Source organism: Limulus polyphemus, unplaced genomic scaffold, assembly GCF_000517525.1.
Source record: "Limulus polyphemus unplaced genomic scaffold, Limulus_polyphemus-2.1.2 Scaffold7242, whole genome shotgun sequence".
NCBI lineage: Eukaryota > Metazoa > Arthropoda > Merostomata > Xiphosura > Limulidae > Limulus > Limulus polyphemus.
Window position 1 is genome coordinate 1 of NW_013672852.1, and position 13,941 is coordinate 13,941.

The 13,941-nt window shown below is 31.6% G+C and overlaps 2 protein-coding genes across 2 annotated transcripts in view; one reads left to right on the top strand and one right to left on the bottom strand.

Moving 5' to 3' along the window:
• Window positions 1-732: 732 nt before the first annotated feature.
• Window positions 733-9,054, bottom strand: LOC111089743 (WD repeat-containing protein 17-like; the record flags this gene model as incomplete). The annotated part of the gene is made up of 5 exons (XM_022402759.1): window positions 8,826-9,054; window positions 7,687-7,815; window positions 4,348-4,777; window positions 3,538-3,804; window positions 733-1,019 (listed from the first exon to the last, which is right to left on the bottom strand). Coding segments are annotated over exons 2-5 (1,107 nt in total), but the record flags the coding sequence as incomplete, so codon positions are not given.
• Window positions 9,055-10,394: 1,340 nt separating this feature from the next.
• LOC106474454 (protein YIPF6-like) overlaps window positions 10,395-13,941 on the top strand; it is a 15,563-nt gene continuing 12,016 nt past the window's right edge. Inside the window, exons 1-2 of the mRNA XM_013935147.2 lie at window positions 10,395-10,424; window positions 10,672-10,767. Of these exons, the coding sequence (XP_013790601.2) occupies window positions 10,410-10,424; window positions 10,672-10,767 (111 nt within the window). The 5' untranslated portion in view covers window positions 10,395-10,409. The remainder of the gene's footprint in view (window positions 10,425-10,671; window positions 10,768-13,941) is intronic.

Below are 13,941 nucleotides of genomic sequence, written 5' to 3' on the forward strand. Positions count from 1 at the left end.
CTAGCCCACACAATTATACATGGATTTACCATGTATTAACCCACACAATTATACATGGACTTACCATGTATTAACCCACACAATTATACATGGACTTACCATGTATTAACCCACACAATTATACATGGACTTACCATGTACTAGCCCACACAATTATACATGGACTTACCATGTACTAGCCAACACAATTATACATGGACTTACCATGTATTAACCCACACAATTACACATGGACTTACCATGTACTAGCCCACACAATTATACATGGACTTACCATGTATTAACCCACACAATTATACATGGACTTACCATGTATTAACCCACACAATTATACATGGACTTACCATGTATTAACCCACACAATTATACATGGACTTACCATGTACTAGCCAACACAATTATACATGGACTTACCATGTACTAGCCCTCAAACTGATATATAAAACATGATTTTGGTCACACATCTTACAGGTCTTCATTGATAACATTTGTTTTGTAAGTCTAAGAGAATTATGTAAAATACTTTATATTACAAAAACTACAAGTCTTCTTTATATTGTGATAGTTACAGTAAACATTTTTCCCTTACCTCTAAAAGAAGTAGAAAATTCTGTTTATATATAAAAAAAATCTCTTCAGTTTCAGACTTTAACATAATATTATGATACACTATATTTCAAACAAAAAATAATTATGTCTAATTAATTATTTCCTTCATTCTCCAACACTTACAGTGTCTCTGAAGAAGTCCCAGCTACATTTCTTGAGATCGTAAAGGCCAACTCCACCATCTACAAACAAGCAAGCAATTTTTGCCGTAGGCACAGCGTACCCTCGTCCACAATAGGATGTCCTTTTTGGATTTACTTTAGGATTTTCAGTTTTTCCATGCATTGAAGACTGCTTTTGGTTACAACTGACTACATGAATAGCATGGAATCCATTATGTTTTAAACAAATATTTTCAAGGGGTCCTCTCTGAGAAACAGTCCACACTCGAAGAACTCCAGTCTCATAATCTAAAGATACAATTAAATACCACTGCAAAATTCAAGATAGTTTAAATGGAAAAAAATATCAAGTTATAAATTTAGAAGAATAATTTAAAAATACAGATGTGAAATTATATATGTTTTAGCTCTGTTGGCATTCATGCACCAATACATCCACATGTTGTGTCACAGATTGATACATCCATGTGTCACATATTTATACATCCACATGTTGTGTCGTTTTTATGCATCCACATGTTACACCTATTGATACACCCACATGCTGTGTTTTCTACTGAGATATATCCACACATTGTGTCATGTTTTGATATATCCATGTGTTGTATCGCATATTGATATATATCCATATTGTGTTGCTTACTGATATATGTCCACATGTTGTGTCACGTGCTGATATATCCACATGTTGTGTCATATACTGATATATCCACATGTTGTCACATGCTGATATATACACATGTTGTGTTATGTATTGATATACCTACATGCATCATGTATTGAAATATTTATGTTGTGTCATGTACTGATACATCCACATGTTGTGTCACATATTAATACATCCACATGTTGTGTTATGTTATTGATATATACATGTGTCTTGCACAGATACGTCCACATGTTGTGTCATGTTACACGTGTCTTGTACAGATACATCCACATGTTGTGTCATGTGTTGATATATACATGTGTCTTGTACAGATACATCCACATGTTGTGTTATGTTACATGTGTCTTGTACAGATACATCCACATGTTGTGTTATGTATTGATATATACACGTGTCTTGTATAGATACGTCCACATGTTGTGTCATGTATTGATGTATACACGTTGTGTCATGTATTGATATATACACGTGTCTTGTACAGATACGTCCACATGTTGTGTCATGTGTTGATATATACATGTGTCTTGTACAGATACATACACATGTTGTGTCATGTATTGATATATACACGTGTCTTGTACAGATACGAATACATGACACAACATGTGGAGATACATCCACATGTTGTGTCATGTATTGATATATACACGTGTCTTGTACAGATACATCCACATGTTGTGTCATGTATTGATATATACACATGTTGTGTCATGTGTTGATATATACACGTGTCTTGTACAGATACATCCACATGTTGTGTCATGTATTGATATATACACGTGTTGTGTCATGTTTTGATATATACACGTGTCTTGTACAGATACATCCACATGTTGTGTCATGTATTGATATATACACGTGTTGTGTCATGTGTTGATATATACACGTGTCTTGTACAGATACATCCACATGTTGTGGAATACAAGTCAAAACATTTATCATTATCACATTGACAAATCATGTAACTTATCACAAAATTCTTAACGTAGAAAGTTACAGTAAAGTCATTTACATTCTAAGTAGGTTCTAAACTCTGCTGTTTCTTCTGTTATTCTGTATATCACTAAGCCAATAACTTCCTAACAGCATGTAAACTTCTTTCTTGTTACCAAGGTTCAAACCTGGGCCTGATTTTGAACCATTCTCTGATAAACTTGGTTCACTAACTCCTCTTCACCAGAGTTATGTTTCTGTTTTATCTATAAACTTGGTTCACTAACTCCTGTTCACCAGAGTTATGTTTCTGTTTTATCTATAAACTTGGTTCACTAACTCCTCTTCATCAGAGTTATGTTTCTGTTTTATCTATAAACTTGGTTCACTAACTCCTCTTCATCAGAGTTACATTTCTGTTTTATCTATAAACTTGGTTCACTAACTCCTCTTCATCAGAGTTATGTTTCTGTTTTATCTATAAACTTGGTTCACTAACTCCTCTTCACCAGGTACTTATGTCTGTTGGTAAAACAGAAACCCGAATAAATATATAATACAGTAAAACTGTTAGAAAATAAGTAATGGAATATTTCTAATATTAAATAAATCATAAATACAGAAACATAACTCTGATGAAGAGGAGTTAGTGAACCAAGTTTATAGATAAAACAGAAACATAACTCTGATGAAGAGGAGTTAGTGAACCAAGTTTATAGATAAAACAGAAACATAACTCTGATGAAGAGGAGTTAGTGAACCAAGTTTATAGATAAAACAGAAACATAACTTTTTGACTGTATTATATATTTATTCGGGTTTCTGTTTTACCAACAGACATAAGTACCATGACTGTATTATATATTTATTCGGGTTTCCGTTTTACCAACAGACATAAGTACCTTGACTGTGTAAGGAAATATTTTCAAAATTAAATTTTCTGTTGTCACATAAACTGTAATAGGAACTTATTAACTAAAACAATCATCACAGTAAATAGTATTTACAGTATACAAGTAAAAACAATAATGAAAAACACCAAGTGACTGTCTTACTGTGCCAGGATTAATTTCCAACAGAACCAGCATCTTTGGGATCATAGTTTTGGTGTATTCTAGTCTAACATGTTTGGTATAAATTATTATAACAGCATTTGGTGTTTGACATTTGGGGTACATGGTATGTTTGAATATCAGGACTCACCTCCTGAAATAAACATCCCCGGAGCATTTGGTATCCAGGCTATTGTCTGAGCTGTTGAAGCCTTGCTTGGCATGTTGAAAATCATAATGGTGTGAAGAGTGTTTCCACTGATGTCTGCTAGAAGTAGGCAACTGTTCTGAACAGCTATTAGAAGATAGTGGGGCGATAAGGGATCCCACTCAAGTCCCGTTATGGCACAGTTTTCTGTATTAATGGTGTTATCGTCTGCACCGCAGTTTAGTTTAATATGTCTCTTTGGTTTTTGTGCTATGATAGAAAATGTAAGAAGAGTAATTAAAAACGTTTTAAATGTAATAAACACAGTAGACATTACAAATAATCTTATAATACGTATAAATATTTACAAATTGTTATTCAAAAACACAATATTTTCTATCTACAGGTAAACTATTTTCCAATTGTTTCTTTGCTTTTAATTTCATGTTTCATTGCACAGCTACTCTAGGACTGTCTGTACCAGCCATCCCTAATTTTGAAGTGACAGACTACAGGGAAGGAGCTAGTATACACTATTTACCATTAACTCTTGGATTACTCTTCACCAATGATTAGTGGGATTGACCATCATATTATAATGCCTCCAAGGCAGAAAGGGCAAGCATGTTCGGGGACAGGATTGAAACCCACAACCCTCAGACTGTGAATCACCAAGTCATGCTAGGCCTATATTTTCCAAGTTCGATACTTTTTTTTATGCAAAATTCTGGCAAAGATAACTTTTTGTATCTAATAATAATTGGTAAATAACATGATCAAGAGAATATTATAAGTATAAAAAGTTCAACTTACATTTTAGATATAAAGAAACAGTTCCATCTTGATGGCCTAAGGCCAAGTGATGTGATTCTAAAGAGTTCCACTGTATACGTGTGACACCACTAAGGAAGGGTTGAATCTCTTTCAACTGAGTTCCATAATTTCCCGAAGAACAATTACCACTCTTGGAAAATCTCCACAGATACAAAGGTCCTTGACTTTCTAGATAAACTAAACTATCTTTCTCTTCTGGATACCACGTTATCAGCGTTGGTATGGCCAGCGGCGTTTTCAGACACGCAAGCAAAACATGTTGTGCTACATTCCAGATACAGATTTGTGGATCAGCACTTGCACTGGCCAGACAGTCTTCATTCGTTTGATGCCACGTCAAACAAGTAATTGTATTTTTGTGTTCTGACATAATAGACTGTAAACAAAACTTATTTTGTTTTCTGTCCATCTGAAATGAAGGAAAATAAAAAAATTGGGGAAACAGAATCTTAAAAATATAAAACATGGCTTTCCTAGCTTCTGAGAAAGCAACTAAAGAACACCTCATGTCTTTTATTATTTTATATTTTTGACTTGCTGAATGTGTAAAATAAGTTGCAGGCAGTTTAGAGATGCTAAGCCGAGGACTGCATATTTAATCTAAGGTTTTGTTAATAATGGTATATGTATATGATAAACTGAGAATTGAGACCTCCAAAGATGTATCATAATGAACTCAGAATATGATGTCTCTAAGGATGTGTTGTAATAATGAATAAAACAGAACATAAGATTTACAAAGCTATACTATAATAAACAACAGATCAGAATATGACATCCAAGGCTGTATCATTAAAATGAACAGATCAGATTAAACTATCTTTCCCTAATGCTCTTTACGAAAAACAAATTTCAAACAAAAAGTATTGTAAAGTACTGGTATAAAACTACTTTCCCACAGTTGTTTCTTGTCAATTAGGCTAAAACTTCACCAGTTTCAAATTTATACACTGAATTTTATAACATCACAACAAAGTACACGTTGTTTTATTTCAAAATTACGTTCATATCAAATGAAAAATAACGTGCGGATGAAATGCCATATAAGGCACATATTCACAACTTCTCCAAGCTGTCACGAAACAGTATACCAAAATCATTTTATATTTCTGTCCAGACAAAAAAAAAAAAAGTGGACTTCTATAACACTACAAAATCTGTTGTTTATATTTTTGTTTTGTTTTGCTCAGGCATAAAAAGGAATTAAACACTGATCTCTAAGTTTGGGCCAAGAAAATATTAAAGCCACATGAAACAACAGATACACTGTGGATAAAAAAAACATTTCACACATATATGTTCACTATTTGTCAACTACAATGTTTTTTCATTGTACTGTTCTACAGTATATAAACATATATGTTCATTATTTGTCAACTAAAATGTTTTTTCATTGTACTGTTCTACAGTATATAAACATATATGTTCACTATTTGTCGACTACAATGTTTTTTTCATTGTACTGTTCTATAGTATATAAACATATATGTTCACTATTTGTCAACTACAATGTTTTTTCATTGTACTGTTCTACAGTATATAAACATATGTAATGAAGAAAGAGGGATTGTGGCTTAAAACATATAAAGGTCAAAAGTGCTGGAAAATTTGACTATGATTTTAATTATTCCAGAGCAGGGTTTGGAAACTATTAACACAAACTACTTAGATATAGGCTTAGAAAATATTTCAGGTCCTTAGTTTTGCATAAAATGGAGAAAGTGATGACTCAAACAGTTTTCTAACACTTTTGATGTCTACGATGTCACAACAAACAATTATGTATCATTTAAAAAATTAAAGACATCCCATAGAATAATATATGTGACGTTTATAAAGTAGGTCAAATTTTGAAACAAATGTAATTCTTCACAAATCATGATTATCAGGATTAAAGTGATCACTTAAAACATCAGTTCTCATGTAAGCCAGAGATCCTGGGTTCAAGTCAGGGCAGATTGTCTAATATCCCAATCAACTATCTATTGGTATTAAACTGTTATATTATTCATTAAATTTATATTACACATTAGGTCCTAAGCCTGCCTTGATATTATACGTGTCATCAGTTTGAGAAGGTGGAGTTTACTGTGACCTGACGTTAAGTTGTATACGTGTTGCCAGCTTTAAGTTGAATGCTGGGATATGATGTGAAATCAGAAAGCAGACTGGTCTGTAAGAAACTTAATTTCTTAAATAGTTCATTTAGTAAGAGCAACACTTAATGGACTAGTATAAATCAGAGAATCTGTATTCAAATCATGGTAAAGACAAACTATTTCATATCATCTCAATCCTTTACAAACCAACAACTTCTCTTGTTGTTGACAGAAATCTTCTTTAATTACCAATTTTTGGAACAGTTTAACAAATTATTTATTTTGTGCTTATAGCTTGAATTCTATACAGGTTTTATGGAGGAAGCATATGGATGAGATAGGTACTAATTAGCTCTAGCACAGCTGTAGGATGTTTCAATAGATATTCTTGATGGGCTGAACTACCTTCTGTTATCTGTTGTATACTGATGGTTATATATCTTTAATAATTACTTCTAAAGATATGTATATTAAAGTCAGTCATATATATATATATATATATATATATACATGTTTTTCTTATAAAGTGTGAAACATTTTCATCAAATGAAGGAAAGAACTTCTTCTTAAGAACGAGGAACATTACACCTTGCATTTTAACACGTTTTTAATAATACATTCACTCATTAAGTAGATTAATGTCTCATACAAAATTTTCTAAATATTTTCCACTCAACATACACATGTAGTTCTGTTTATTTAAAATAAAATAATGCCTATTAAGTGATATTAGTTTAATTTTTATAGGTTTTTGAGTCTTGATTTTAGCCTATTTGTACTAGATATTTTGTGAAAATATCCTATATACTCGGTAAACTGCTCACGGTAGAGATGTACCCCTGTAAAACTGTCTTTCCTGTCTTATAAATGCACATTTTTTAAAATTCAAATATCAGATCTATAGTAATGAAAAAAAAAACAAATATTAAAAAAAACGTATAATTTTTAAATTGACTTGGAAAATACAAAACTATTTTGTCAAGTTAAATTTTTCCTTTGTAAAATATCAGATAAGAAAAATGGAAAAGAAACACAACAGTTACCATTAAAGAAAGTAATGTTTAGAGCTTCAAAATCAGCTTGAATTAATAAAACTCATTTTAACTAATACAAAAACAACAGATATGTATGAAGTTACAACTTTTATATATTTTCAAATATCACCCTTACTTATGAAGTGTATTAATCATTTTTTTTACAAGTTTTATACCTCACTTACCTCATATATGTATATGGCTAAAGTGGCTGCATAAGCAAACCTGTTTCCACTGGCTGCTATGATGTGACTATGCCAAGGTTGGCACCCAGCTTCCAAAAGAGCAATTTGTCTCATCACTGACATTGTCACCTATTCAAACCACCAAAACTATGTATATTTTACTTTCAAAAGAGTATTACATATTTACAGTGCTTTGATTACATCCTTCAGTTCCTATCATTTAGCTAAAAGCATTATGCCTTTTCTAATAAGCTGATTAAAACAGTTTAAGCTTGAGTTTTAAGTGACTGCCATTAAGAAGTAATTGATATTAGTTTTTAAAATCAAGTTAAATGGATAACACAATAACAATTCAAAACCTGTGAAACAAAGCCCAGTTTTTTCTTATCTCCTGGTCACTGGCTTTGATTTCATAAGTCATTACCCAGTTTTTTTCAAACATCTAAATATAATATAACTTTATAATTGCAAAATGTTATTGACTGACCTACAGTTAATTCGAAAATGTTGAACATTATAATTAATTGTATTTGGAATTCTATAAAATTACTGGAACACATCATATTTCTATTAAAATTAAATTTTTAACCAAATATACTTCAACATACCAGATTATAAGATTACTAAAAAAATTGAAACATTAAAGAATATTTATTGAAAATAAGTTAGACCTAAATAACTAAAAATATTCTTTTGGTCATGACAAAGTTTCTACCTGCTATATAATTTATATCATAAAATGTTTATTCAGCTTCAAGTGAGGTGCTTCTACAAACTATCAATTTTTTTTTTTCAATCAGTTGGATTAGACTTTCTTAACAATTACAACAAGTTTTCAGTTTATTGTTACCCCAACTATTTTCTAAATTACTTTTAAGTTACACTGTAAAACAATGTACTTTAGTAGTTAATCTTAAATCACATAATTTTTTTCCCCCTGAAATCTCCCTGTGGACCAGCCGTTTATAGTATAGGTTATATATTCCACACTGATGCTTCTTATAATTTATATTACTAGTAATAGATAGCCTAAAGCTTAAAAATTTATAGGTTAAGTTTAATCACCAATTTTTTAAATTTGGTCTGCTTTACTAATATAATTCACTAATTGTGAAAATTTAAATTCTACATCAACTTACCCCTGATACCGATACTGCGTTATTTGTACCTAGTAACCTAGGCTTGAGTAGATAAGGTAAGTTAGTACATGTTTTAAATTATTTGTAAGTGATTCTTCTTCGAGAATTTTCAGTATTGAGAAAATGGCTAAATAATAGTCAATTTTACAATGTAAACAATGAGTAACCTTTTTTCTTTGGTTATACTTAAGTTATGTTAATAACGATGTCTTGGAAAACCTCTGAAGCATTTCTCTAATTATAGGGCGCCATCTTTAGAATGACATTGTAATTATTAATTAATAAGTGTTTATTAAATTAAATTTATCACAATAAAAAGACGTTTAGATGAACTTTGCAGAAAAGAGAAGACTTTACAGAAGAAAATTCTCCATTTAAAAAATATGTATTTAAATTAGAAGATAATTTATCAAGATTTTGTATTTATTCAATTTAACATTTACCGCACACAAGGTGTTGACAAAAAAAAAACAAAAAAAAAACGAATTTATTGTGTTTCAATAATATGTTGAATTATGTTGAGAGAGTTGGCTGTGAAGATTTCTGAGATTGGTTAATGTATAAAGAACATACATAAGCTTGTTCGTATATTTATAAGCCATCCGATTAAGCTACTAATGACAGTAGCACAAGTAGGGTTTGGAGGTTGGGGTAAGGCCAAAGTACTAAAAGACTCCACAGAGCTATTTCAACATTCTATATTTCGAGAATGCACAAGAGCGTTATTGGGGAATCGGCATAAGCTCCTAACCAGGAGGCAGAAGGGGCACATGCCATCCCATTTTGAATAATTTCCAGCAATAACATTTTTCGCATCGCTTAGCTTGTCAGTTGTTCCTCATCCTTGTCTCCTTTGCTTTATTAGGTGGATATGGAGAGAATAGGGGGGAAATGAGAAATAAATGTTCCTGGACATTGACTTCCCCAATAATTTAACTTTTCTAACCGTTTTGGTGCAAATTTCGAGAACCATTTAACACTATGTTCTAGCATAGTTATGTTCTAGCATTAAGATTTTACTGATGATAAAAATAATGAGTCATTTTATAAGAAACTGATTTTTTTTTAAGAATACTGACCGAATAAATTGTCTCCTCGTTTACCAATGAAATAATTTCCAGTTTAACTCCAAAATTATGATCGACTTTGAAAACATATTTTTCCTAAGCTACTTATGTTTGTGGTCCGATGACTTTGTTGATTGGTTACAGGTCCCTAATAATGTATGAGTCACACACACACACATGGAACCAGAATGTCACCTATATTGCAATTAACCTGACAAGATAAGTGATTTTTTTATCCTTTTTTTTTATCAGTTATTTACGATGAATTTTATAACAGGTGTTTACGTACATTTACTAAGTATGACAGATGTAGGTCCTACCGGTAATGACTGGAATAAAAATCAATAAATCGAATGTTAATAATTTTGTCAGTATAAGCTAGATTTCACCATTATTATTATTATTATTTTAATAACACACACATACCATAATTATGGAGCGACCTTAAAACTTGTTTCTTTCTAATTTAAGTTTATTAATCTTGATACCATGCAGGTTTTTACAGAAAAATTCCTCAATGATAGTTATACAGGTTATCGTCATTTATACACCAGTTGTTAAATAATTTTTATTAAGTATTTTGTTAATATTCTCCAAATTTTTATTGTTTCACTTTTGATTTTATTTTACAGTTTACGACATTTATCCACTTCTCATCGGTGATATAAATTCATAGAAATTATATATACATTTAAAATCTCTAATTTTAATTTTATTAATTGATATATATTACTATTATATTTCATGCATTAATTAATTTGTTATTCCAAACTCCGAAGATACAACTTGAATATTTCACCCTGCGGATTGAAAAATATGAATGGGATTTCCGTTTCCTTTCTAAAATGGCCAAATCAGCAAACGTGGAATATAGTGTGAGTACAAGTTTATATTTCTAAATTGATGATTAGTCACGACTTTTTTTTTTGATCCATTAAAGCACAATTTAAAGTTAAATTACTTTTTGTGTGATTTTTTATAGTTAGTGTCGTACGCATACAGAGAGGAATACTGTTAGGCTTTAAATTTAAGTTCGGTTATGTGCTTTGCATGTCTGCGATTGTGAAATTTTGATAGTAAACTGTGTTGTCTGTAATTTGACATTTTGAGAACATTTTCAGAAGAGCATTACATATTTTATTTAGGGAGGTCTTCATGAATCATGTCATCTGTAAATTAAATGACAGCACATTTTGTTGTTTATTTGCATATTTTTAATTCAAAAGCTAGACGGCACATTTTGTTACTGCTACTGCTGAGTACTACTCACTAGTACTAACTATTGTTGTAAGCTATATTGTAATTATCTAGAAGTTTCATGGAGTTTGTACAAATAAGATTATGGCATAAAAACAACAATCAGTGAGTGAGTAATTAATGAGTATTCAGTGAATTTACGAGTTCAGTGTCAGAAAAGTCATTCAGTGTTAGAAATGATATTTATTAAATCTATTCAGTTGATTGATTAGGGAGGAAATTTTGTAAACAAGTTAGGCATACTTATCATTAGTTTCAGAATTTCTATCGAAACATTTGTGCAATTAGGCCTACAACTGGAAATGAAAATAGTATGTAGCAAACATTAAACTTATATTAAAGTTTTTCTTCATTACCCATTCAAGCTGTCTCCAGCCATTATTAGTCTCAAAGTGAGTTCCTCGTCATCGAATTTGAAAACATTAAAGAAGAAATAAAGTAATTTGTTATCATTACATTGACTGGATTTGGCATTATTTTTACCAAATAATCCAAAAGAACTTGCCCAATTATAGAACACATTGCAAGAATAGTAAAGCTTGGAAATTGTATTTATGTTGCTTTTAATATTGGAAATGGTTCAGTATTATCAAAATAACTCTTCTAAATTCTATTGAAAGTTGGCCAAGTTGGAATCATGAAGTATAAATCCACATCTTTTTGTTAGTTTCTTGAAAAGTATGAACTTGAACTTTATCATTGCTGTACTTATAATACTTTTGCTTTGTGGTCTTGATGTTAGACTGTGTTTTATCATGACTTTCTTTGAGACAAACGTGAATGTATCTGAGTTGATTTTTGTATAAAAAATTTACTGTGTTAATTATGCATCCAGCACTACTAGTAGGGCTGATAAATATATCACCTGTACAAATTTTGTATCTAGTTTTATGCAATAGTACATTGCAAAGGCAATTTCCTTCAATATTTCAAGAAATATTAAAATACATTTAGCAAAATACACCCACAACACAAATATAAACTTGTTCACCCGAGTTCTGTGACAAAACAAGAAATACTTGAACCTTAAAAATAAATAATACACTGTCTAACTTCTATTTGAAAACAATGTGTTCTACTACAGCACTAAAGGACATGTGTAAAAGATATCACAAAATCTACATAAAATGATTTGAATGATGTATGTTGTAAATAGGAAACACAGAGCACCATTTGTGTTTTATGACAAGTGAGAGGGAAATGTTTGAAGAAGTTATTGTACCAGGTAGAAAAGGAAATATACATAATTTAAAAATGTCACTCTTCCTAATTCCTGTAGGCAAACTTACAATAATATGGTGTATTTTAACAAAATAGTGATTGTTTCCAACTGTTTGTCTTTTGTGTTATAGGTTATCTCTAACTCCCTTTTGTTGTTTATAGAACTGGGAGGATAACTTCTAGAGTCTAGTAGAAGAAACCCTCTTACTGCTTTTATGACTGGGAAGATAACTTCTAGAGTCTAGTAGAAGAAACCCTCTTACTGTTTTTAGAACTGGGAAGATAACTTCTAGAGTCTAGTAGAAGAAACCCTCTTACTGCTTTTAGAACTGGGAAGATAACTTCTAGTCTAGTAGAAGAAACCCTCTTACTGCTTTTAGAACTGGGAAGATAACTTCTAGAGTCTAGTAGAAGAAACCCTCTTACTGCTTTTAGAACTGGGAAGATAACTTCTAGTCTAGTAGAAGAAACCCTCTTACTGCTTTTAGAACTGGGAAGATAACTTCTAGTCTAGTAGAAGAAACCCTCTTACTGCTTTTAGAACTGGGAAGATAACTTCTAGAATCTAGAGCTTGATGATCAATAGAATTTGTTAATCAATTAACAGTCAGGCTCAATTAACTGTGTTACGACAGCGGAAGTCACGTAACACGTGATGAATTTCTCAAATGATCATGAATTATCGGGGAAGACCGAGTTTGTTCGAGACGCCCTCTTTTTTTAGTATATAAGCCTGGCAGAGAAAGTCTGCATAAATGAATGAAGAGAGTTCCGGGTAATTTACGATACTGTTTCGAGCTAGTGTGTGTTTTCGAGATTGTGAATCGCTGTGATTTATAGCATTTATTATAAAAGTAGTTACATTTCAAGTGACAAGAATCGTACTGATTGTGAAATTACTGTGTACTAAAAATTTGTATCAAGAAAGAATAAACTTTGTTAATCAAGAAATGACTTGTATCACTGAAGTTCCTCAGAAAGAATTTCTACCGGAAATTAACAAACAAGCAGATGCGCAACAAATTGGTGTCAGAGAGTGGGACGAAGAAAAAAAATGGAAACGAGAAGTGGCAAATCAAACTACGACTTAGCAGATTTGATGGCAGAAATACAAGAACAGCAAAAGAAACAAGAAGAGAGATTACAGCAGTTGTTGGAGGAAAAAGAAAGAACAAGAGGAACGAGAAAATAAACAAGAAGAGAGACTACAGCAGTGGTAACTGGAACAAGAAAGGAAACAGGAAGAAAGTCTTCAACAACTACAGGAAAGTCAGCAACAGTGGCAAGAAGAACAAGGAGAGAGAGTACAACATCAGCATGAAGTACAAATGGAAAACATTAGTAAATTTCAAAGTGAATTAAATACATTAAAGGACAATTTACTGTCTTTTACACAGGGAGGATATATTAGCCGTGGACCTAATCAGCCCCAGAAAACAGGAAGCCCCTTCCAGACCCTGCAATTAACCCTAATGCAGACATCTTCAGTCCTGCCAGAAGTCACATCCCAAACATGAGTGTCAGCAATAGGGATGATCTAGTACGAAGGAAGCCACAATAATTCGATGGGA